A 26,413-nucleotide genomic window follows, 5' to 3' on the forward strand; every position below is an offset into this window, starting at 1 on the left:
TAAAAAACATATTCTTTACAATACTTTCATACTGCAGCATTAAAGCTGGAAATGCAACTCTACATATCCAAGTAATCAGAGTTGTATTAAACCATAAGTGCTTCATTTTGGATTCTTTTAAAACAGACACCATGTTGCCTCCATTTTAGTTTGTCAAGTTTTACCCCCGCACAATTAAACTGCAGCCAAATGTCTCATCAGTTCAAATCTGAAGCTTATTGTCTCTAAAGTGAACGATTATTTTTTATAAATGCCTTAAAAATGTATTTATACTTGTTGAATTTTTAGAAATACATCATTATATTACAAAAAACCCCTGCATACTTTAATGGGATTCTGTGTGAAAGACCACCATGACGTGGTGCCTACATGTGGAGCAGGAGGGGAATGATTCATGGTTGTAGTTACAAATAAAAATCTAAGAAGAGTGGAGTACATGGAGGGCTCCCTCTACTTTAATACAAATAAAAAATTGCTCTGCCAAAGAACTTGAGAGAAATCTACTGATTTGTGATCGCTACATTCATTTAATTATTGTTCTTACACTATATTTAACTTAACTTTAGCTTGCCTGTATGACAGAGAAATGACTTCTCTGTCATATTTCAGAGAAATTTCAGTACAAATATCAAAATCTAAGGAGGTTGTTTCATCTTAAAGTTCTTGTACTGCCTACAAACAATCCGAACATATCCAAATGTTTGGCGTAGCGTGGAACACCAACGTGTTTGGATATTTTGACGTGATGAAGCCAAAAAGTTTCAGTAAGGCTGTTAGTATTTATTTAATTGAAAGAGGCCATCTTGTGTCAGAATGAAGTTGACATGTAGAGATTCATAGGTCAGTTACTTCTTTGCCTGATGTTGGCATTTATTAGTCCTGCTGTGATCACTGTATTGTCAAGTTTGTCGCATCAGATCAAACTGCAAGAGTCCCAGCTTTTCACTGACACGTTGTGTGTGTGTGTGGGTGTAGGTGTGCGTGTTCATCTAAAAGCGGGACCTGAGTGCACAGCCCACCAGCTGCCCATCAGGTTTGAAGCTGTTTAATTAAAATGTTATGGATCATTCGTTTTTCATCTGTAATCCACGTTGGGACTCAAGCGTTTCTTAGCTGTGAGCAGCAACTCAGTGTTCGGTCTGCTCTTGATTGCCTGCTGTATCATTCATATTTTTTTATTTATGAAGTTAATAATATTGTATTTCTACAGAGAAAATTGATTAATTAATTAATAATGAATTCCCAAGGCAACACATAGTTTCAAAGCCGAAGGAAAAGAAAGAATCAGGACATTGAAATGTTGAAGGCTGTGGTAGAGGCCTGACGGTCAAATTAAAAACTGATGTCTCGCTTTCACAGTTAAGTTTAGAAAGAACCACCCAAAATATCAAAGAGTCTAATAAGACTAGTTTCTTAGATTTGGGGTTTTCTGAAAGAATGGAATCCTTTTGACACAGCATCTGTGGCCCTTAAAATATGAAATATGATATTGGTCTTGGAAATAAATCATGATGACGATTTCAATTTCTTGTATGAAATCAAACATTTTAATTCTAACATGCAATCTTTTACTGTGTTATATTATCAGCAGAAAGTGAGTCATTCCTTGTTTTTCATTTATTTTTAATTTTCTGCTTTCATGGCCAGTTTTTGACAAATCAATCCAGTTTAAATGTGTTTGCTTTTAGGAGTGTCAGCGATGTTGTTAGTTTTTAAATTTGAAATTTGCGATGGGAGCACTGCAATCATAGCATCCCCTAAACACAGGTCATCAACAAACATCTGAATTAACAATATTCCTGGCGACAGCCTTCCTGCTCACTTATCATCTCCCTTCAGTGTTCTGTCTGGGATTTCTCCCATTGAAGTGGATTTCTCTGGTAAAATTTGAAACGGGCAAATCAATGAACAGAAGGAGACGTTGTGAACAATGACATTGGTTTTCCACGCTGTTTTAGTATTGCTGTCTGTCTGTAGTTTTAGCAGTGGAAGAAGTGAGCAAAGGCATTCAGTCCGTGTTGGCTGCGCTTCCAAATAATGAATTAGCATTAGCAGCTGCCTCGCAGTGGAGGACGAATGTTTAATTTCCGGTAAGCTTCTTAGCGTCAAACTGGTAATGACATACGTCACGGGCAACAGCCGAGGGTCCAGACAACAGGACTGGTTTTCACCAGGCTACAGCCCTTATTTAAAAGAGAAAAAAGAATCAAATGTTTAGCCTGTTGGTCTCGTCTGAATGTAGCCTTAACAAAAAGGTTGACTGCCGGGCTTCCTCAACATGATTCGTTTTACAGCTAGATTTATTTGATTAGATGGTTTGAAAATGACTTCTCGAGTGAACTTTTTTTTTTTTTTTAATTCCTGCAGTTTTCAAACTTTAACAAAATTCTTTTTATTATCATACTGAACCCTGTCACTACAATATCTAATCTAAGTCGAACCCCTGAATCTTTCCGGGTTCAAATTCACATTTGTGGAAGCGCTTTTTGTATCTTAAATCTGTCCAGAAACCTGTTTCCTCTGATTGTCTCTAAAAGCAAACAGCAGGTGGAGGATGGCAGACAGAGGAGGGGGGACAGACAGAGGGTGGGTTTAATCTGCCCTACCTTCTGTGTCGTGAGTATCTCCCACTGATATGGCCGGAGCCATTGCATCCGGGGGTGGGGCAGCTGGATGGGATGGATGGAGGTTAGAGATATGTTTAAGACACAAGAGCACTTTAGTCCTTGTGCAGTAGCAGCAGCAGCAGCAGCAGCAGCAGCAGCAGTGATAAACACAGGCAGTAAAAAGAAAATTAAGATAAAGAAAACAAAGCAAAGAGATGCAAACGTGTCACACAAATGCACATGTACAAAGGAAGATATGCAGCCCGGCCCGTCCAGCCGACACACATGATGCATGAATGCAGGTGGCATCCAGCCGGGGGAAGCAGAATATTATGTGTCGTACATCAACCCTGGCCTATATCCTGTTACTACGAGTGATAAAGATCAGCCGAGACCTGCTGTAATTTCCCCTGTTCGCCTCTCTTCACCAGTCATCATCATCATCATCACCATCATCTTCGGTGCTCACTCCTTTCTTTTCTCTCTGCTTTTTGATTCAGGTTGCCATGACCCCTCAGGATGGCTCATTTTAATTCTCATTAACTTCCCCCAGCAATTGCCCTTTATTACTCCAATTATCCCTATTATTAATTTTACTTATTAAAAATTGCCGCATTAGCATTTTAAATGAGACACTCGCTGGCCTTCCCTACTGTTGTCTTTTTTCTCTCCCCCTCTCTTAATCCCTAAAAAAAGGGAAGCTTTTTTCTATTTCAAAGCGCTGAGTGCAGATCGATGCTCCGAGGTGAAGTATGACAAAATGAAGGCGGGGATGAGGAGAATCATTTAGAACAGGGGAGGAAAATTATTTTTCCCCAAAGGGCCTCATGACAAACCAGGACTGTTGTTGAGAGCCAAAACCACTGGCAACCAAAATGTTCCCAGTTTTATAATAAACTGTAAAAATATTGTTTTTCTTCATGTAGAAACCTTAGAAATTGGAAACAGCTGAGACTTTGCATTTGTAACAAAGTCCTGAACTTCAATTTTAGCTCTATGTGGACACCTTACCATATTACAATAATATTATGGATAGCAATTTTTCAATTATTTTTTTCCCCGGAAAAAATCAAAGACTTTTTCTTCCCCTCATCCCATTTACGCAAATTGGATGTTTTTGCGCTTGATGAGTTTTCGTATTGTTTTGGTGAGCAGTACTTAAAAAAACATCCTAAACTTGATTTTTTTTCATCCCACACACAGAAATGTGCTCATGCAGCCAATAAAACAAATATCTTCTACCGCAGTAACGACAAAACGGACTTTAAACCAATGAATAAAAAAAAAGGGAAATTACAAATGCTTTGTGTTCTGAAATGGGGTACAGAGATTGCTAGTTTTAAATGCCTATAAATGACTTTTCCAAAAATAAATGTAAAAAAAAAAATTAGTAAGATTTCATAATCCACTGTATGTTTGGTTCGATAATTGAATTGGAGTTTCTCCGTTAATACAGAACCTGCTTACCTCAGTCAGTCCCTCCCGGATGTTGCTATGTTTTGTATGGGATTGTTGCGGCCTAAAATTACTAGTTTTGCAGCAACCCGTTTCAAAAGTTGCACATTTTTAAAAAAAAGTTTATATATGCCATAACACGAACTTAAAAATAAATATTTGAAAGTGCTGCACATAACTTGTCCCAAAAAGGCATGATTTTAAGATTTGAAGTGAAAGTGACATTTTCATGCACCTTCTTGAAATATCCTCAATATAAATCAAATCATGTCAAAGTGCAAAACAGGAATTCCACATTGATCATTCAAGTTAACATGAACTGATTACAAAGTAGAAGCAAATTCTACAGAACGTCTCAAAAAGGTTTTTGGAAAAAAAAGAAATGTGAAAAAACAGGAAATGTTATTCTTTAGCTTTCATGCTGTCATCTCATAAGCTCAGCTTTCAAGAGACATTGTGAAACAGTAAGTTAAATTATGAAGGGGCAAAAGAAGTTGGTTAAAATTCAGCCAGGTTGCAGTGATTGGTGAGAAAAGAATGCAATGCAGAAAAGGTGAAATTTTGCTGTGACTGTTGAAAGTGAAAAACACGTGCCAAATTCGCGAATGATGACTGTATTTGCATTAATAGTTGCAACATCGCAACTTCCCTGGAGGGACTGGGTAGCGGGCGGCTCACTGGTGGAGGACTTGAAGAGGAATCCCACACGGGAAAATGAAAGCTGTTTTTTTTCCCTCCAAAATAAAAGCAACATATTCAGATTCATGCACAGTTTGATTTCATTCGAGTTTGATTTCCAATTTTTCCACAGGCCGGATGAGGCCGTCGAACGGACCGGATGTGGCCTGCAGACCATTAATCTGCAGGACGAAGCGGAGGAGAAGCGGCTTCCTGGTCCCCAAAGATGTCGGCTGTGTGGGAAACTACAGGAAGGCTGAGGCCGACCGACGAAACTACATAATCAGGCCTCGCCGTCCTCCCGGCTCACGCTTCCATCGGAAAGCAAAAGAGATCACACGGCTCTTTCATCGCATCTACTGTACGCGCTCGTAGCAGGAAACAGCAAAAAGCTGCCAGGAATCAATAGCAGCATGTTGGAGGCACTGACCATGAGCTGAAAAGTGCTGATAATAACGAATAAAAACTAATACTGTACAGCATTGTCTGAAGGAGCACCGCTGGTGTACGAGTGCTGAGGGGGGCTGCTGCACGGCGGCGCACATAAAAGAACTTCATGAAAGGATTCTGTACAAAGATGAAGGTGTTTCCTTACCTCAGCTCTTGTCCTACGAGCTCAATGGGAACTGAAAGAAGAAAAAAAAGGAAGGAGAGGAAAGGAGAAGGGGGAGAACAAAGGTGAATGACTGCTCAGAACGTAGCGCTGCTAAAAGAAACCCAGATCAATAAATCACAAATGCATACGAACCCCATGAGGATTTTCTCATAGAGGCTTACACGCTGCTGAATGTGTGATCAGATGGGGGGGAAAACCACACCTTCCGACTCTACTTACACGCATACATATATATATTTATATCTAAACATACACACATCAGCACACGTGCAAGATCGAGCACGAAACAAACAATACAGTGTAAAATCTGGCAGGTGGAAACACACACACACACGTCCACGCACACACACGAGCGGAAAGCCTAAATCAGCCCACTGCTGCTCAGAAAGGAGGCGGGTTATGTGCAGACTTCAGCAAGAAAACAAGATTAATTGTTACACTTTAGTTATCATAATTGAGAAAATGAAATTAAAAAGCAAAAAAAAAAAAAAAAGTGCCTTCATCAGTAGAAAACAGGACTTCTTTCAGGGGCAACTTATAGTAATTGGCTCGAAAACATAAATCAAGCTGTGCTGGCGCGCAGCACCCTGCTCCGGGCCGGCCGTGGGGCATCGATTGGGCGAGTTGAGCGATAGAACGAGTTGGGAGAAATATCCTATTTTCATTTGGAGCAAAATAAGAAAACAATAGCTTCCTGGAGAATTCAGTTTGGGCTCTGATATCACATGCATTAATCACATGTCAGAAACAGCCTGGGTAGCTGGCTACTCCAAAAGCAAAGAAAATAAACACTAACACACACAACCTTCTTATTTTTGTCTGTGTGGGTGCGGGCGTGTGTGTGTGTGTGTGTGTGTAACATTTCAGTTTCTCAGTCTTTCATCATGTGGTTGGAATGACTGGACGCCTTCTTGCACTCTGAATGCTACGTGAACTGCCGCTCTGCTGTCTCTCTTCAAAACATCAAACACACACGCGCGAGCGCACACAGTTATGCACACAAGTTTTATAAATATGTGCGTATTAGACACTCATTCAAGGATACACCATACATAAATTACCAATCTCTTGTGAAAATTCCTAGGAAAACATGAAAACGTGCACAGGATTCCTTCTAAACGTCAGAGTCACAACTGAACTGATTTGAAGACAGCTTCCTGTTTCTGTGGCAGATGTTTTCCCACATTAACGTTTTGCATTGTCTTTTTTGTAAAAAAGGATTTAGATCCAAAATACAAGGCCTCAACTCTTTTAGAAAATCTTTACACGCATCAGGCAACAGAGATGGCTAACAAAAAAAACTTGGATTATATCACCTTCACATCAATATTGTTTAATATTAGTTAATATAAAACATTAGTTAGCAAAAACATGTTATGACTGTGGTCATCTGTTGTAGTATAATTACTTACATAAGCTTGATACTGCAGCTTGAGCCCAAGTTTAGCTAGTGCTACACAACGTGATGTAAAAAATTGGGGGAAATGAAAGAAATCGGGTTTCTACAAATGTTGCTTCAAATTCCAGACTCTTCCAGGCTCAACTTGGTCGATTGGAATGAACAGTTAGACAGTGGAAGCCTGGAAATACCAATATGTTGTCTTGTTCATTAGTTATCCAGTGATTCCGTACTGGACATCAGTGGATAACTGATGTCCAGTTATCCACTGATAACTGGACATCAGTTATCAGTGGATAACTGATAACTGTTATCAGTTATCCACTGATAACTAATCTTCGACAGCAGCAGAATGTCAAACATCTGGATTATGATCCATCAAACATGTCAGAATAATCTAGAAATACGCATGGGCAGAAATAGTTACTCCCTAAGCTAAATTTTGCACAAACTCTTCTACATGGAACATATGCAATGCACGCAAACAAAACCAAGTAATCACTCAGCTGCAGTAGATGAGCGGAAGATGTTAAGATGTGAATCAGGGTGACTGAATGTGTATTTAACAGCTGCAAAAAGCTTGACAAGGTGGAGAGACGCTCCCGACGCTCACCTCTGATTCCCTTTGACCGAGTGCGAGTTCGCTTGTCGTCACCCTCCACACTCATCTGGGATGAAAGGAAGAGGCAAGAAGGGGTGGAAAGAGAAAAGCAAACAAGGGAAGAAACGGGAGGAAACAGAAAAAAGAGAGAGAAACAGTCAGTGGTTAGTTGTCGAAAAAAGCCTCCAGAGTTCATTGTCTTTGTGTGCTTCAAAACAGCTGCTATAAAAAGATCCGTTCAAAATGTTCCCGTTCAACACAGATGAAGTGTGGCGCTGACGCAAAAGAGGCCGTCGCATCTAGACACTTGTGTTCACACACACCGCTGCATCGCCACGGGAAAAAAAACCCCCAAAACAAAAACACACTTAAAACATGCTAACATCATGTTCGCTTCATCACAAATGAGGGTTACATGGAAAACAAACTAGGAGCACCCACCCACCCCCCGTCGCTCCCCCTGTAATTTCCTGCTTCTGAGTGCTACTCATGATTGTGGTCTGCGCGGAGGCAACAGGCGGCGCCGGCGCAGGGGGCCGCGGCCCCTGTAAGCAGGGGGGCCGACAATCATAACTACGCTGAATATAATAATAAAGCGAAAACACACGGGCCGCTGTAATAACCCTTTTAAGAAGAGGAGATGTGTGTGTGTGCCTCGGCTTTTAAAGCCACAAAGGAGCAGGTGTTAACCCTCGTGCACACACCCCTACACTTACACACGCCCGCACGCGTGCACATGCCGACTATGGACCACACCTCCTCATTGCTACCTCTCCATGCTTAGGGTTCCTCTATAAAGCTATCAGATGCTCTCTAGACACAATGGAGCCATTAGCTTTGATTACTGGACTCTGTTTTTGTATATATATATATATATATATTTCTGCTCTCCCTTCTTTCTGTCCCACACTTCCTTCTGCATGCTACCCGTCTTCAAGCCTTTCATCCCCCCTACAGACACGCTGGCTTGCCCATCCACTTAACTGCTTTGTAGCTCCTCTTTAGTCAAGTTGGCACAGTCACAGTGGGATTCAAACATAGGGTCTTTGTTTCTCTGAGTCGTTTTTTTTTTCTCATCTTCACCCTATTTGGCAGAACCCCTTTCCTGCTAATAGACTACTTATGAAAAGAAGGAGTGGACGAAGGATGCGAGGAGGATGAAACAAGCTGTTGTTCTTGTTAAAGGCTTTTCTTCGCCCCTGACTCCCATCGAGGGTACATTCATTAGCAGTTGGCTGAAGGTACAGGTGCAGCCCCCAAGCCCCTCCTTCCTGTTCCCCGCCTCAGCCCGCTCCTCTCAGGCCTCAACGTTTTCCATCAAGCTACGTCGCTTTCTGTCCAGCCACTACTGAGCGCTTGAGTCCTTCTGAGAGGGAAGACAAGTTTATCATAGTTATTTGTGAGCTTGTCGTATTTGTTCTTGCGTTCAGCCCAGAATTCACTTTAGTGTTTAAATGTGGAAAGATTGCCAACTTTAAAGGGATAACAATGGATTATTATTATTATTTTTTTCCCATACAAAATCACATCTGTTTTTAACAGATTTTTGACAGTCATAGATATTTTTTACATATGAAGAGCAGCTGTCTGCCACAGGATGTGGTGACCATCCCCAACTGAAAAGTCGTCAGCATTAACCTTAAAGCAATAACCGTAAACATTACTTCCGCTAAAGCTAAAGCCAAAGCGCTATTCCAACACTGTACTTAGCTTAAATTAATGCTAACATGCTAAATTCATGCTAAAAAGCGCTAAATTCAACCGTTTAGCAGGTATTTGTTTAATTAACATCAAAGTGTTGCATTTTTGTATTTCATGTGAGTTTTGATTAGCTTACTCATTTCTTTGAATAAGGTAAACAATTGATCAATAAAGATTATTTTTTTAAAAAAGAGAACGTGAGGAGGGAAAACACAACAATCTTCACCTGCTTTGAAATATGAGCAACAATGTAAACTACTAATTACCTGAAAAGTTCTTAACAGTCGATAAGCAAAACTTTAGCACAGATTGCAATGTTTATTCAACTGAAGGTTTACAAAACAGCCAAGTGAATTTGTGCTTTAATTTCTATAAAAATTAATTTGGGGAAGCTAATTGCCCTTAGCAAAAAGTGATTAAAAGTTAGCAAAAAGCACTAAATAAAAAATTTGCCCCTCTTCTACAGCATTAGCGGATTTGTGGAAGTGTGCCGGCCACTGCGACCAAATTTAAGATCATTTTCAAAAATCTAATTGACAGGACTCCATTATGATCTCACAAAATGGCTTCAGGTGAAAATAAACGTGTAACTATTGCATTTCAAGGTACAGCGGAGGACGTTAGGGTTTGGGGACAGATTGTCTTCCAAACAGACAATGACCCAACTTCACACCACCAAACCTACGTACGTCATGAAGCCTCAGTATGACAGAAAATTTGTGGAAAGACAAATTTTTAGAAAAGGTAAAAAGAGATTTTTATTAGCAGCAGCTTGAATTTCATGCTGCATTATTTCTACTTTGCTGCAGACTTAATAACAAAGTGAACTTGTGTGATAAACAGGCCCGATTCAGAATGTATACTTGAGTTGGAATCTTTCTTTGGGCTTGGATTGAACTGACTACTTTTTTCATGTTGTGTTGTGAATTGCTGCCATATAAATAAACTGAACTGAACTACATTGATTAAAATGAACTCTCTAAGCTAATTCAAGTTCATAATGTGAAAGCTGGGGGTCCACACTAAACCTAACCAACATGGCCACCAAAAAGTAGTGATAATTGCAGTGGTAAATCGTCCCGATTTCTGTCTGTATGTTATTTGAAGCATCTGATGGTGAACAGTGTCTGTTTTTGCAGAGTTTGAATGTGTGAAATGTAGAGAAATGCGTTGTTGTTGTTCACTACAATTCCTTAAAATTGTTTATCCATACTGTTTTTCAGTGTTAACATGGGAACACAGTGATATCGCTCCAATATGGATGGTGGAGAATTCTATTGTCACCTTGCCATTTAGTTTTTGGGGTTTTTTTTAAGTAAAGCAAGAAAAAATATTTGAACTGACATTTTAGTCTAAGACATATTTTAGTTTTGGCAGACTACTAGAAGAATAACCAGTGTATAGATAAAATGACAATAAACACTCTTCAGCCAGCCAGGGCCAGTTCACAGCTTGGTCAGCTCTAACCAGTGACCAGCCAGTTTGAAACTCAAAACCTTGAGCTTTCTCTGACTGGTGAATGGATCATGCCTCAGCTCTACCAGGCAACAATAACACTCTTCAGAGCAGATGCTGTTACTGAGCGTAGAAGACTCAAAGCTGTCTAATTTCAGCAAAGTGCATAAAAATGAAATCAGAAAAGAATAAAAATGTGTAAGATGTTATTTAAAGGGTAAATTTGCTGCATGTTCAGATGACCTTCAAATAGCTAGCAGTGTGACCTCTGCAGGTAACAGTTCGGCTGAACTGAGTATCCTTTCGGCCTCGATCTGCCAAGGAACACACAGGATCTAGAAATGGTGGTAAATGATTAAGGCAAGAGTCAGAGCTTCTTATGCTACTTGCTGGTGTAAAAAAAGCTAAATCTAAAACTACAAAATCATTTTCTTTGTTTTAAAATAACATTGATGTGTCTCAAACACACACAATACTGCTTTTCCAACTAATGTACAGTTCCTATCAAGTAGGCTATAAAAATATATTTTGAATGGTCTCTCTGCATCTTCCTAAATCACTGTACTTAAAGAAACATCTGAATCGACTGATTTCTATTTCGGTGACGTTTATAGACATCCCCTGAATTTTAAAATCTTCAGTACTAATACATTGAAAATGTGTTTATCTAGGTACATTAGCCATTACCACCTCAAAAACCTAAAACGGACAAATACATTCTAAAAAGCTTGAAGATGACCAAGAAAAAGGCTTTTTGGTTATAACAATTGGCCGTTTCATCTATTTAAAAAACCCTCTGTGATGAATATGAAAACTTCGTAACCAGTAGGGAGGATGCCGTTCGGTTCGACTCAGTTGATTTATTTAGTGGCAGTTCACAGCATACATCACCGCAAGGCATAAAAATAAAGTCTAACAGGTTAAACAAGGGAAAATATGCTGCAGAACCATTTTAACTGGCTGAATGTAACCACAGGCTAACATAGAGGAGGATGTTTATGATAGATAGAAATTACAGCTACATAATAAAACATATTGCACTGTTGTGCTTCTTTTTCCCTTCCTTTGCGTCCTCCTTACATCGAGAGTCACCGGGTGAATCAAAACCTGGACTGAAAAGGCCTCCTGTTGCTTTCATGTTTGTGTTACCATAGTTACGTACATTCAAATAGGTAAGCATATCAGAGTTCTCTTCTCTTTCCTGTCCCTTTTTTTTCCCCCCTCAGTTCCAGCTCATTAGATTAGCATGAACACAAATTCACAGCAAATAAATCCCAATGCAGACAGGCAGGCATTCACCAGGATCTCTTTCAAAGGCCTCCGAGTGTTCACAACTTGTCCTTTACAGTCGTTTAATTAGAGCACACCGACAATGAATGCATATGGGAGCACAGACGGCGCGGTCAGTACGGAAACCGGGAGAAAAAGGAGTTTGTGTGCAGAACCTGCTGTAGGTCCGTGCATGTCATGTGCTTTAACGAGTGTGAAATGTGCAGAGCAGCTGCCAGGGGAGGTGGGTGGGGGGGCTGAGAAGAAAAAGAAATAGGAGGAGGAGGAAGAAGACGCCGCTCGTCCCTTCAGGCTGTGTTGTACATTATCAATTACGTCCTTCTTTGTGTGCAGCGGCCGGAGCAGGAGGGCCTCAGCTCTGCTCCCGATTCTGACAGCTCCATGTAAATGTCTGGCTGGGGGGGCAACGTCTTCACAGAGAAGGTCACCCTCCATCCCCTGGTGCACGTAAATGACTCTTTTATCCATTTTCGGGTTTACAACAACTGATGAAGGGAAGGAGGCAGGTTAAGGTGGAGAGAGAAGGCGGAGGAGGCTGACCTGCGGACAGCAGCTGCCAATTAGAGCAGAGCTTCAGAGCCTCCATGTCGGCGAACCTCTCTGCACTTTCACCCTGACAGTTCACACGAGGCAGAGCAGATAGGGCGGAGGAGGGGAGGGGTGTGAGGGGGGTGGGGGCAGATGTCATGTTACCCAACTTGTATGTGAAAAAGAACGGAGCAAGTGTGACCACACAGTGGGTCATATGTGTGTCTGCCGTCAGAGGTTTGCCATTTACAGGCTGAGTCATCCTGATGTGACTCAGGGCTCAGAGTTAAGCCTCTTCCAGCTCTGATCCGGGGTCAGACATGCTGCTGTCGTAAAGGGAAACAATAAGAGGAGGTGGAAGGCCCAGCGGTGAGGAGGTTCTTTATTGATTATTAACCGTGTCTCCTTCAGGATTAAAAACATACATTTTTCTATGAGCTAAAACCAGATCTGATGCAAAGTCAAGAGTCAGTTCAGGAAAAGAAACCAATTGGAGTACTTTAGCTAATTAGAGCAGCAGAGTAAACGGTGAACTATTAGCTGGAGGTTTCCCCCTGACGTTCAATATTTACACTTCCCACATTCAGTGGTGGGCACACTTTTACTAATCCGATAATGCGCTAATAGCGAGATTTTTGTTTTATCTACTGCTTTAACCCATTTCCTAACTCATTTTAGCACAACTTGAACATAACTACAGTCTTTCCAAGTGTCCCATCAGGTCCGTTTTTGAAGCAGAAATTAATTCCTAGTGGGCAGAGAGAAGCGGCTCTGTCACTGTTGTCGCTTTTGCGTCAGATTTACTGGCCTACCAGCAACGTAAGAAGACAACATAAAAAAGAAAAAAAAAAAAACTTTTTTTTTTCTCCAAAGAGTTTTTGTGGCTCATATTTTTTGCGACAGTAGGCAGACAGGAAAGAGGGCGAGGACATGCAGCAAAGGTCGCCGGGACCGGGACTCGAACCCACGACGTCCGCATCGAGGACTAAGGCCTTCAAACGTGGGGCGTGCTAACCCCCTGCGCCACCACAACACACCCCAAGAAAAAATTTTGATCAATTGTGCTAAAAACCTTTAACATGTTAAAATCTACATATTTAATTAATCAAATTTAACCCGTTAAAATCCTGACCCTACTAAATAAATGAAATGTTAACCTTAAGGAAGCAGGAATAGACATTTGTAATATTTCTTACAGGGAAATGTAGAAAATCACAAAATGACCTATGTAATTTTTTTTCTACCTTTTGTGAAGTATTTTATGACGTCGCTGTTGTGCAGTATTGAATTGTCCAGTCCAGGTTTAAGCAGTCAAACTGTTTCCATTTTTTAACTAAAGATGATCAAATGCAGTCCCGTTTGGCTCCCATGCGAAAAATAATTGCCCTCTAAACCTAATAGCTGGTTGTGTCACCCTTGAGCCATTGACTGTGTTCATGATAACTGCCAGTTAGTCTATTACATCACTGTGGGGGAATTCTGCCCTCCTCTTAATATTCAGCCACATTGGATGGTCTTCAAGGATGAGCGTCCCACTGAAGGTCATGCCACGGTATCCGAATAGATTTTAAGTTTGGCTCGTTTTAAGTCATTCAGCGATAGACATGCAGAAGTGGTAGGAACTAGTTACATTTACCTAACTAACTTTGCAAGAATGTGGAGGATTTTTACTACACCATACTCTTTACTTTAATGTACTAATGTCATCACAAAGTATCATTGTTCCTGAATAAAATTTCTGGCTTCTCTACCCACTGTGAGTAACTTCAAACTATGTATATACATATGTAAGCTAAGGCTATCATGCTATTTAGCGGAGGCTAATGCTGAAGCTCTAACATCAATTAATATTATATCTACACTTGAAAGAGTGTAGACAAGCACCAATTTCATTTTTACATTGCAATTTACATGTTAAGTAATACTCTTGGATATTGTATTGTTTATATTTTGTTCTCTATGGTCTTGCATGTTTCTTGTCTGAAATAAATGTCAGGAGAGGAAACGGAACTGCTGCGTAAACAGTCTTCAAACTTCAAAATAAGAGCATGAATGTACGTGAAAAATTCGTAGTAGTCGATAACCAAAATGTCAACTCAGATGTTGAACTTCATTCAGTTGAAAGTTTACAAAGCAGCCAAGTAAATTATCCCTTACCCCAAAAAACAATAACAGTAATTTAGGTGAGGCTAAATTAAAGTTAGCCTATTAGAGAAGCTATTCAAGCCTAGGCATAGTGCAACAACACAGACATCGCCGACGCTAATGTCAGCGTCCACAGTCCTGAATAAGTTCCATGAATGATCAGGGCTTCTTGAAACACTGGAAAGCTGAATTGGTAGAGGAGCATTTAGGACCAATCTGATGGTTGAGGAACCTAAATAGGAGATTGAAAACTATAAATATCTTTGCTGTTAATCTCATATGTCTATTTATGCAATAATGTAGCAGCAAAGTGAGTTTTTTAATTGCAACTGCTGCTTATTTTGTCAAGATATAGTTTTCAATTAACTGCGATTAATTCATTGCAGACCTGCAATTAACGAGATTAACCATTTTAATAGGAGTCAAAGTAGTATTTATACATAAATGCTGCTCATGTTAGAAGTAGAGGAGTAAACAAAACCAAAAAAAAAACACTTTGAGACAATGGCCAGCTAATCCAATGCTAGCCCCTGCACATTCTGACTCTTGGGCTAATTTTTTATGTGTGACCCCTGATGAGGCGTTTAAAAGCAGCACCTCTCACTCCTCGGTTGTGGCAGAAATCAAACCCAATCAATAAAAGTCATCTCTTCAGATGAACCCGAGCCATCAGGGGGAAGCAGAACTACTTTTACAGAGCCCAGGGGAAAACAACACCCCCACTCCTCCTGCTTCCAATCCCCGCCTCCACCCCCACTTCAATCCCTCCATCTCTTTGTTGGATGCCCCCTCTCAGTTGCTCGGCTCTGGAAAAAAAAAAAAAAAAAAAAAAACAGGGATCAGGTGTTTAGAGAATCCTTGAAATGGTGGCAGCGGGGGTCAGACGTTTCTCCGCTCTGCTGATAACGCTGAATATCATTGCCTAAAAAAAATAAATAAATAAAAATATAAAAAGTATGAGCCGCTCAAGGACATCCTTTTGAGATTTTTTTTTTCTTCTTCTTATTGTGAGTCCTGTAAAGTGAACTCAGCAGCAGGAAAAAGCTGAGCTGTGCTGAGCTTAACTAAACCGAGTCGGAGCTGAGGCCGAGGCGAGGGATGGGCGGGGCCGGGAGCCCAGCAGAGATTTGATGTGCTGCTTGATTCATGTACCCCTCCACCCCCACATCCTAACCCAACCCCCACACTGCAAAATAACAACACCCACAAACACACACGACCCCTCCTTCCTCCATCCGAGCCAACTTTCCCCGCTGAGTTAGGGATCAGGGAAATGCCCAGGAAGCAGAATCAGCTCTGGAAAAGAGGGCGTTGATGGGTGTGGTGAGTGGGGAGAATAAGGTGGAGGGGGAGGGCGGGGGAGGGGTAGGGAGGGTGTCACTCACCATGATTGGTCGACGGCTCTGCAGTCTCTGGGAGGCCTGACAGCGGCTGCTATTCCTCTCGCCTCGTGTCCACCGCTGGTTCACCAGCTCACCCCGAAACTCATTTTCTGAAGGAGAGAAACGAAGGAGGGGGCAGGACAAAGTGAGAGGAGGGAGGGGAATACAGGGGGGTGAGGGTGAGAGAGAGGGAAAAAAATATGTAAAATCATCAGCATCAGTACCAGTGGATGGGGTTTGGGTGAAGGGAGAGTAAAGTGGAGGGGGTTTTATTAAGTGGAAGAGGAGGAAGCACAAAGCCGTCCCTAAGAGCCACAGCTGGGATCCCTGTCACTTCGCTATTAGAATCAATCAAACCTGCACATTTTGATCCAGCTTTCCGAGGCCCGTGTATGATTAGAGAGAGGGTGAGAAGAGGGGGAGCAAATCACACATAAATCAAACCTTTTTCTTTCACCCTCTCACCCCCCGCCTCCCTGTTGTTGTTGTTTTGTTTCTTTTTCCTCCATCAAGGTAAAAGCATTGGATCCAATCTTTGTGATGCCGTCCCAGGAGAAGCAGACTCTCTGGTTCTAAAGACACGGCGGACTGGAGGTGACGAATCTAACAGCCGAGCTACAGCTTTAAGTTCAACCAAAGTGCAGTGCATTACACTACGAACGCCCAAGGCTGAACTTTTCAACTAATGCAGCTTTACGACACCTCAAACACACACACTCTCTCTGTGCGAGCACGGGTGTGTGTGTGTGTGTGTCATTGCCGTTTTCAGGCCCAGCTGGTGCTGTGAAATCCGACTCCTTTTCGGATACATCTCCACCCTTTAGCTTCACCCTCTGGAGGCAGGTGGGGGCTGTTGTGAAACAGGAAGTGTCCTTGAGTTTACACTCAACTCTGAGCAAACAGAAACCCAAACAGAGCAAAGTCTGGGTCACTCTGTCTCAGAAGTTCATCAAAGCTGCAGTATGGGGGCGTGCCGTGGTGGCGTAGTGGTTAGCGCGACCCATATTTGGAGGCCTTGAGTCCTCGACGCGGCCGTCGCGGGTTCGACTCCCGGACCCGGCGACATTTGCTGCATGTCTTCCCCCCTCTCCTTCCCCATTCCTATCAGCCTACTTTCGTAAAAAGGGACACTAGAGCCCACAAAAGACCCCCTGGAGGGGTAAAAAAAAAAAAGCTGCAGTATGTATTGTGTGTAAAAGAATATATATATATTTTTTCCATATTTGTTAAAAGTGTCACCATGTTGTGACAGTTTGCTATGAGACAGACAGTCTTGGAAAAGATCGATCGCCTCCACCTCTTCCCTGAGTTCCTGTTGCCTTCTGAAGAAATGCACCACTCTTGAACAAAAACAACCAATCAGAGCCAGAAGGAGGGGCTTAGTGCTGTCAATCAACCCCATATGCTCCCTGCTCAACGTGCTAATGGCGCAGAAACAACTTACCGTTACAGGAAAACCGTTTATCTGCCTTCATCATTGGCCATGCTAACTAGCCTGACATAGCCTGGCAGGCTATGCTAGCTGCAGCATAGCGGAGAGCAAGGGAGCAGCACCACACAGGATGATTGACAGCACTAAGATCCACCTCCGGGCTCTGATTGGTTGTTTTCAGTTAGCATTGGGAGAAGGCAGAGAAACTTCATTTTTTCACAGGGAAATTTTTTCACACAACTGTTTTGTTGACAGTTTCAACAAAATTGTAAACATCACGTGGTTTATAAAAGCTACATATTGCAGCATTAAAGCAGCTCATTGTGAATTATTCTGACAGAAATTCCTCCAGATTCCAACTTTAAATGCCATGATGTTGCTTTCTGAAGCACTCTGGCGTTATGAGTGGGTAGACGCAAACCTGTCCCCCTGTCCCCCCTCTGTCCTCTGTCTCCATTATTCCCCCCCCCCCCCACCACCTCCCCAAATGTCCTGTGGCTGAACCTAAACTGCAAGATAAAAGTGGGCTGATGGGATTCTGTGGGCTCTCTCCTCCCTGCCTCACCTCAGCACTCTTCAGAAAACGCTTGTTTATCAACTTTCATCTGCCAGCAGAAAAAAAAAGTGATTACAGCAGCAGTACTGTTGGTCTGCATCTCTATCTCAGCTATCCGTGTCTCCGCAGACACACAAACCGCTTTATTACAGAGGGAAGGGGAGCATCCATCCGGCCGCTCCACGTTCAGCTGGGATGCCGGGAAGGTGAAAGAGGATTTTTCAGGACAAGTAGCCTCCGGCTGTGACCGCTTCTCAGGTTGCAAACGCATGTGGACATTTCAGAACGCTTAAAATCACAGGAAAAGGGTGATGAAAAGTGATCAAAGTGACCCCTCCTCTGTTTTTTTATCTCTGGTTTTATCCCGCCTCTGTGCTGACAGGGAGACTAATCAGAGCTCCTGCTTCCTGTTGGATCACACGCTGCTCATCCCCACCTAAAAACGTGCAAAGCTCATTATTTTACGGTGAAAATTGGAGGAGCGCGAGACAATTAGCTGTTCGCTGGGGGAGGCCCGGATCGGGAGGTGGGAACGATTGGGAGACGAATACAAAATGAGGGAGTTTTTAAAACCAAATCCCATTTTATAAAAAGACAAAATGTATGAAACAAACGCTTCGGCTTTACTGTCGATCCAAACGAAAGAAGAAAAAAAAGACCCGTAAACTTTAGGATCAAGTAATGCTATTACAGGAGTGGGGCTTACTCTGCTGGGACAATGGAGCAAAGAGGCCTAAATCCAGAGTTAGATTAAACAGCAGGGTGTTCAATCAGTGACAGTAATACCGCAGGCCCAGATATACAGGCCTGTTCCTGTTCAGCAGGATTTACAGACAACTTTGTGTGATTACAGCGATCCCCGCAGCAGAGACGGACGGGGCCAAAGGTGGTCTTTGTCTTCGTCAAAAAGCATGAAAGAAACGCCGAGCAAGAGGTCAGGAATGAGTTTATGATGCAGAGTCAAGGAGTTCAAACACCATCATCAGGAGGTGAGTTAAAACAAAGAGCAGCAGATGTCCGATTTTTTCAATTATAGGATGATTGGAGGGAGGCGATGGAGGGGCCTGGGGGCGGATTTAGAGGAAACCCCTTCGGGGCTGTCGTGACCTCGGTATCAAATGTGTCACCAGAACACAAACTGTAAGAACGAGCGTCACGACTCATGCATCAAACATTTCTTTAAGTCTCAAATGGATCTTGCCTTACTAGTCCTGCCTATTTAGTAGGACTTCTTTTTTAATTAGCGTTCTTTTATTTAAATCAATTCCTCTTTCAGAGCTGAGGCATGAAATTCATTCTTCCCGTTCTTTAGATTGCGGATGCCTCCTCTCTCCGTTGAGAGCGTACGCGCGGTGCGACCCTGACCTCTGCCCGTGTTGCTTAGATTCTTGATACAGGCTCCGGGAAGAGGAGGGTGCAGTTTGGCCCCCCGCTGCTCTTCCACCGTGTTTACGGCCCTCCCTCCTCCGGCACCTGCTATCCTCACTGCCGCATTCTTTTTAGGCCCTCACAAATAAGAGAAGTCTCCTCTTATCACAGGAAAATAAAACAAAACACAAAAAGGGATGCAAAGGAGAAACATCTAGTCTATACTTCACTGTTACGGCCTCCTCTGACAGCATAAGGCACCGATAACCTAGTTCTGTAATCCCCCTCCCCAAACTAGGCTACACTATAAAAAGGAATTTTGCGAGGAATTAAATACAGACAGATACCACTAAATTAATTCGTATGTTAAAAAAAAAACTTTTAAAAACTGTCTTGAAGTAAAAAATTCTACATAAACATTTTTAAAAGAATTTCATGGAGGATGTCAGTCATGATTCTCATTTGTTGTCCGACAGATAACAACAGGCTAATATGTTTATATAAGATGAATTAATATGCAAATCACGCAAAGTTAACAAACACCATGAGATTTGTAGGTGAAACAGATTCTCTCTTGGAGCCATTTTTTTTGAGTTTGAAACAGCTTTAAATGGCTTCCGAGCGCTAACGCTAAAGTCAAGCATGCTAGCACAATCAGCTTCGGGTGACTTCTCTTGACGTTTTTTACCCGTTATTTTAACAGGTTAAAATCTCATCAAGATTAAAAACTCATCTTTTCAAGGGAGTTCTGGTCTAGAGGCAGCAAAAAAAAAAAAAAAACAATACAAAAATGGCTTTTAAGTGCTGCCATTAAAATCTAGCGTGCCAGCAAGCTTAGCTTCAGTGTCTTCTCTTTAGACTTTTTTAAAATCTTTATTTTACCAGGATATCCCACTAAGATTCAAAACTCGTTCTGTCGTCTTCTATTTTTAAAAGAAAATGACAATCGATGAAAAAAAAAAAATCAGCTTTAAGAACTTTAAGTTTAAGACACTAAATGAAGTAAGTTCAGTCAAAACCTGACAGGGAAGTCCTGACATGACAAGACATGTCCTTTTGAAAGTCGAAGGTTGCTGAGTAGTGCTAGGTTAGCCAATATGGCTGCTGCATACAAAGAATGCAGCTGCAGCTACAAACAGCTTTTGCACATTGGACAGTTTGTGTCTTGTTTTGCACACAGTACTGTACAACTTCTATTTATGAAAATGCTTCTTTAAAACAGGAAAAAAACTTAGTTGATAATTGTTATAAATGTTAGCGATTAGCACTACACCCGCATTGCCTGCTGCTGGTGGTTATTGAGCCCAGTGGCACTGATTGAACGGCTGCAACGTAGCTCAACAGCATCAGTGTGTGTACACAGATGACTGTCTGATTGTTGTGTGAGGCACTTTGGACTTGATAAAGTGTTGCAAGTACAGGCTATTCTCTCCTGCTCTGACCTTTTCAGTTTGGGAAATCAAGCCAGGTGAAAATGGTCTTAATATTTTTGTTCCTATTTAATTTAGTTCAATAATTAACGTTTTAGTTATGTATTTAAGTGTTTTAGGCCAACCACAACTTTCTTTTTTTTGTTTTCACCTACTCTGCCCAATTAAAATAATTTTTAAAAATAACATATATATTTTTTTCTATCTGGGTGGAATTACAGAAAAAGTTAAATTAAGGTGCTAACTCGACACATTTCTTGTAGAATTACAACATTTAGAAACTGGTTAAAGGGGAAAATCGGCCTAAAATTTCACCACAAACAGCAAAAACATTACAGCAAAAGCCTCAGAAATAACAAACACCTGGTTCTGTTTATTTACCTGGTGCTCTAAAACACTTAGCTGAAGTTTTTTTTGTTTGTTTTTGTTTTTTGTTTTCTTTCCTGCTGGGATGGACGGCAAAGTTACAGAGCACGCTGACATGACGCTCCGCGCATCCTCATCCTTCATCTCCTTCCTCCATCTTAGGACGCAGGTGCTCTGACAAACCACGAGGCGCACACGGAGCACATTAAGCGGTCATGTAAGCAAAGCAAGAAGGTGGGAGGGGGAGGAGGAGGAGGAGGAGGAGGAGGAAGAAGAGGAGGAGGAGATAGAAATTAAAAATAAAAGATCCCAATCTGCACAGAGCCGCTGAATCGCTTCGGGAAAAGCGCTGAAATGAGGCTGCGCTTATTTCTGAGGACTTTTTTTCCCCCTTTTCTCTTTGAATCTGCGCACTATGAAAGGCGGCTGACATTTGAAGGGACCATCTCTGTGGTTTTTTTTCCGCTGCAGAAGATCAAATGGCCAACCCCTCCCTCCCTTCCTCCGTCCATTCATCCATCCATCCTTCCTTCCATCCGTCCGTCCATCTATCTGCATCTTTACGCTCAGCATCCTAACATCGCCTATAATCGGACGTACGGCTAACAGCGGGGAGGTCAGTCGGTCGGTGGAGACATTAAGGGGGGAGATCTATTCCCGGAGATCCGGAAGGTGAAACTAGAGGACGGGGCGCACTTCAGCTGCGACCCGGTCCGATAAGTTGGAACAAAAATGTGGTGCGTTTTGTTTTGTTTTTTTATTATTATTTCTTTATTACACACAGAGGACGCTTCAGCTGATAAACTGTGAGCAATAAACACGCAGCGTCACCGAGCATCTGGAGAAGCAGCGCCATGCTTCCTCTGACTATTAAACATTAAAAGCTTCAATCTATTCCCGACAAGACGGAGCCCAACACACACACTAAAAAAAATAATAATAATAATAATAATAAAAAAAGAAAACATTAACTTTGTTTTGCTGTAAGTTTTAATTCTGCACCAGAAATGTAAAAATAAATCAAACAGAATCCAACATCAATCGGGAGAAAAATCCACGTCCCCAAACAATGATGCGGACAAACATGAAAGTTATGCAAAAAGAGCCCGCTCACATCTGATCATCAAACACACACACACACACACACACACACGCACACACACCCGTACACACACATGCGCTTATTTCTAGTTACCTGCATCCAATTAGATGTGTTGGTTTAAGGTCCTCGCTGCGCTCTGAGAGTTCCGCCGCTGCTCAATTTGTTCGCTTTAAAAGATATCCCAAGTAAAGATTTGTAGAAAGCAGCTATCCCGTTTCCAAAGATGCGAGGAATGAGAGGGGGGGGAGCGGGAGGAAGGTCGCAGCGGCCTCTCCTTACGCAGCGCATCGGCGCATGGCTCCGCATCCACGCGTTAAGATGTTTGTAAGCAAAAACATGGCTTCATTTGCCTTTGTCAGCGAGGAGGAAGGGGAGAAAAAAAACGTAATATTGACTTACCTTTCCCTCATGAGCCATTGTACCACCCCCCACCTCCCTCCCTCCATCCCGGCCCCTCTCCGCCCCTCCGAACCCCCCACCCCACCCCACTCCAACTCCTCCCTCCGCCCTTTGCCATGACATCACGGAACTGTAGTAAAACCTCCAGCATCACATGGGCAGGGCTTAGGACCCCCTCCCCTTTTACTACACACTCCCCCCCTCTCTCTCTCTCTCTTTTCCCTCTCCTCCCTTTTTAGACTTTCTCTCTCTGACTTCAAACCAGATTTCCACCCCACATCATTTCCCAGATATGAAGCCCCCCCCACCCCCCCACCCCCACCTGCTTCCAACCATTTCAAACAGCTTCCTGCCATCACACAGTTCACACCACGCTGAGCTCAGATTTTACACATTTCAAGTTCCACAAACGGAGGGCCAGACTGAGCCATAAACCAATTTTGCAGCGTCGCTAATAGATGAGGAAGTTATTTAAATGAAGAAAAAAAAAAATTATTCTTATACATTTTTTTTTTGTGTTAAAGTGAGGCTCGGATTAAAACGCTTATTGTTTTATCTATCTCTCTATATCTTTTCTTTTCATGTAAAAAGATACAGCGAGAGAAAAAAAAGAGAATTTAATTAATTGTAGCAATTTGTATATGTTTAACTCTTTGTTTTAAATCAGAAACTAGTAGCAATAAGGTGAGTTTGAAAACCAAAAAAAAAAAAAAAAAAAACACTTAAAGAAACTAATAACACTAAAACTATTTCTCAACTTGTTTAAAAATATTTTAAGAAATTTTAAGAAAAATATTTTCACATCTGTTTTGTCCTTTATGCTGAACAGAGATCTAACATAAGAATCAGTTTGGGATTGAGACCTACAGCAGAACTAAAAAGTTATACACATTTTAAATAATAAAGTGGCATATCTATTTTTTTTTTTACTGACAGCTTCTACACTGCAGTGACTGCTGCAGAAGATGCAGCTTGTGTTTCTGTGTTTGTTATGATGTAAAGCACTTTGAAATGCATTGCTGCTGAAATGTGCTATACAAATAAAATTTGATTTGATTTGATTTGATTTTTGATATATTTGACTTGAGCGTTAGGAATGTAGCTACATTGGTGATATTATGATGAAATATGACGAAGAATATCTTTGGAGATGTAATAAAGTTAAATACTTTCCTAAGTGTATGTTTGTAGAGCAGATGCTGCTTAACGTTTCAGAGTCGAGTCAACACAGTTCACACCAGCATGAGCTCAGACATTCATTCCTCAAATAACATCTGAGCGTTATTTGAGGAATGAATAACGCTCCTTATTTTAGGTATATATACCTAAGGTTATAGGTATGTATAGGTTATAGGTATGTATACCTATAACCGTAGGTATGTGCAAACCTTGCAGCTGCTTGGGCTCACCAAATAACCTGACAGGTTGACAAGTTCTATGCAGACTTCAAAAGTACTTTCATGGTTTTAAAGTGAAGGTAACAGAAATCCATATCTAATACATTATCCCAACTGCAATTTTCTGTATTTATCATGGGCAAAAAGAAGCCATTGTGGTGGCTGATGAGCCCATTCTGATTTGGGCCTCAAACATTCTTGGACCGGCTCTGAGTCAATGTTTTTGAACCCAACATTTTCTCCCCCTACTCCTTCTTTGCGGTGGCCCTTCCCAGTAATTCATTCATTCAGAGATGACTCCCCCCCCCCCCCCCCCCCCCACCCACCCACCCACCCACTTGGTTCAAAAATTGATATAGTAGTTGTGTTGATAGTTTGTATATGACGGCATCTGATAACTGCTCTGAATGGAAAGGTTTAACGCTTCTGAAAGGAACTCTGCTGGAAATTATTTATGCGCCGTGGAAGCAGAGCACATCAGCGTGGAATTACCAGAGTAGGAAAGCAGCTAAAAGAGCGATCAGAGTGAGAAACTGATTTTTTGTTTATTTATTTTATTTTTGTTTGATCGTTTTCGTAAACAACAAACAGCGAATCTTGACGGTGCAACTTGGACCCGGCCCCAAAATGTTGCTCACACCGCGGTTTTTGAGACCATTAGTGGAAATGACAACCATTCATTACAAGCCATTTGAGAATAGTCACCACAAATGCCATCCTTTATCTGCTGTCTCCACGCCACGCACGCAGGGAATATTCAAAAAGCCCAACCTTCAGCTTTCTGAAATTCTATTAAATTCTTATCTCTTTGCAGCAGGCTCTTTTTGTGCAATCCCATTGTTATGCATTGGAGCTGAAATCAATCACCGGGCCGTGCGCGCCGCCATCAGTATGATTTCAGACTGTGGCTGCAGAGAGAGGGAGGAAAGGATTCACAACTGCAGCAACAACAGCATCGACAATCAAATAAACAAAGGGGAGGCTGTGGAGGGAGGAGGGGATCCCTGATCCAAAAGGAAGCAGGAAGTTTGATCCCAGGCAGGTTAGTTTCTACAGATAGGCCACAAATGAACTCCAACTGCTGCTGCAGCCGCTGCAGCGTCGGGAGGCTTCAGCACTGCGGACAGCGCCGGCAGGCCGAGGTGAGCCCTGCTCTCAGAACCCCGGAGAGTTCCGCCGCGCCGCTCTGTCACTCCTGGAAGTCATTGTTGAGGAAACAAAGAGCCTCCAACCTGATCTGAGGAAACTCAAGTTTAACGGCTTCCTCTCCAAAAAAAAAAAAAAAAAAAAAAAAGCCACGAGGGAACCCAGAGTCTGAACGTCATTTCAGTTCGCCTTCAATTCACCGCCCGGATCTACTTCCTACCTCTGATCAGCCTGAAAGCATCTGTGGAAAGACGAGGAACTTTAAATTAGAGGAATTATTTGTTCATTATCAACTAAAGTACAGAAAACATTTGTGGCAATTACGCTTTCTCCTTTTGTAGTGGATGAAAACTTTGAAAGTTCTTCTGTCACCACGCAGGATTTGTTACAAGCAAAACTAACAAAAACTCATATGAAGTGTTTTATCTGTAGTTTATTGGTTTTGCTATGACCCTCTAGAGTAAATAATAGAAATGAACTTTAATGATCAAGACAGCTTTAGGTAAATGTTCAACAATTTCTCTGCACACAAACTACTTCGTCCATCAGGCAACGAGGTAGCTGTTAACTGTGAGTTTGTGTTTTTACAATTATATGTGGTATAAGGTTTATGGGCTTTTAATAATATTTTTATTGTGCTTTCTTTCATGTATTATGAAAAACGGTTTTGTAATTCCTGCTTGTTCTTATTTATTGTTATGTGATGTCTTCAAATGATGTTTCCAGCCGTCCTCTGGTGAAGCTAAAAACTTCAATTCCTAGTATGTCAAGTTCATACGATAACTTGACAATGAAAATCAATGTTGATTTTGTACCAAAAACAAAAAAAACAGAGAAATGATCTTCATTTCACATACTTATTAAATCAACTTTAAATAAAGACTAGATTAGACCCATTAAGAACTATTGAGCCTGAACTGAACTTATGAAATGGACCATTGGTAGTTTAAACCGATTTGTTTAACAATCTGCTTTTGACAAACTTTTTTCCACTTGTTCTTCCAGAATAAAAATAATAATAAATCCCATTAAAACTGCATCCTATCAAGCTGAAACTCTTGTCCATGGAGGTCAGAGAAGCATATTCCCAGGACGAGCGGGAGGGAATCAGAGGCGAACTTGAATAATTAAAGGCGGCTTTCTGTGCGGGGATCAGGCAGCAGCCGCGCCATCAGCTGGGAAAACTTTTCCTCTTGTTGTTCACAAGTATGTCTGGATGCAGATGGCGCCGAGGCCTCGCAGCTCTTATGGATATATTGTGCGGCGCTGAGCAGCCAGTATAAATATTACATGGGGGCAGCAGCTGACTGGGCGCTGAGGCTGGGACCGGGGGAGGCCCCTGTAGTCCCTCGACAGATGGA

The 26,413-nt window shown here is 41.8% G+C and overlaps 1 protein-coding gene across 3 annotated transcripts in view; it reads right to left on the minus strand.

Annotated features, from left to right (window-relative positions):
- Positions 1-26,413, minus strand: part of myt1b (myelin transcription factor 1b) — a 146,301-nt gene that overhangs the window by 37,318 nt on the left and 82,570 nt on the right. For 2 of the 3 annotated variants that reach the window (XM_032569535.1, XM_032569543.1), the window contains 4 exons: positions 15,860-15,966; positions 7,368-7,422; positions 5,335-5,365; positions 2,607-2,669 (listed from right to left, as the gene is read on the minus strand). In XM_032569535.1, coding sequence (XP_032425426.1) covers positions 2,607-2,669; positions 5,335-5,365; positions 7,368-7,422; positions 15,860-15,966 — 256 coding nt within the window. Of the gene's footprint in view, positions 1-2,606; positions 2,670-5,334; positions 5,366-7,367; positions 7,423-15,859; positions 15,967-22,203; positions 22,550-26,413 lie in introns of those variants that run through there. The other variant, XM_032569554.1, reaches the window with a different exon arrangement.

The sequence above is a fragment of the Xiphophorus hellerii genome, chromosome 1 (genome assembly GCF_003331165.1).
Source record: "Xiphophorus hellerii strain 12219 chromosome 1, Xiphophorus_hellerii-4.1, whole genome shotgun sequence".
NCBI classification, from domain to species: domain Eukaryota; kingdom Metazoa; phylum Chordata; class Actinopteri; order Cyprinodontiformes; family Poeciliidae; genus Xiphophorus; species Xiphophorus hellerii.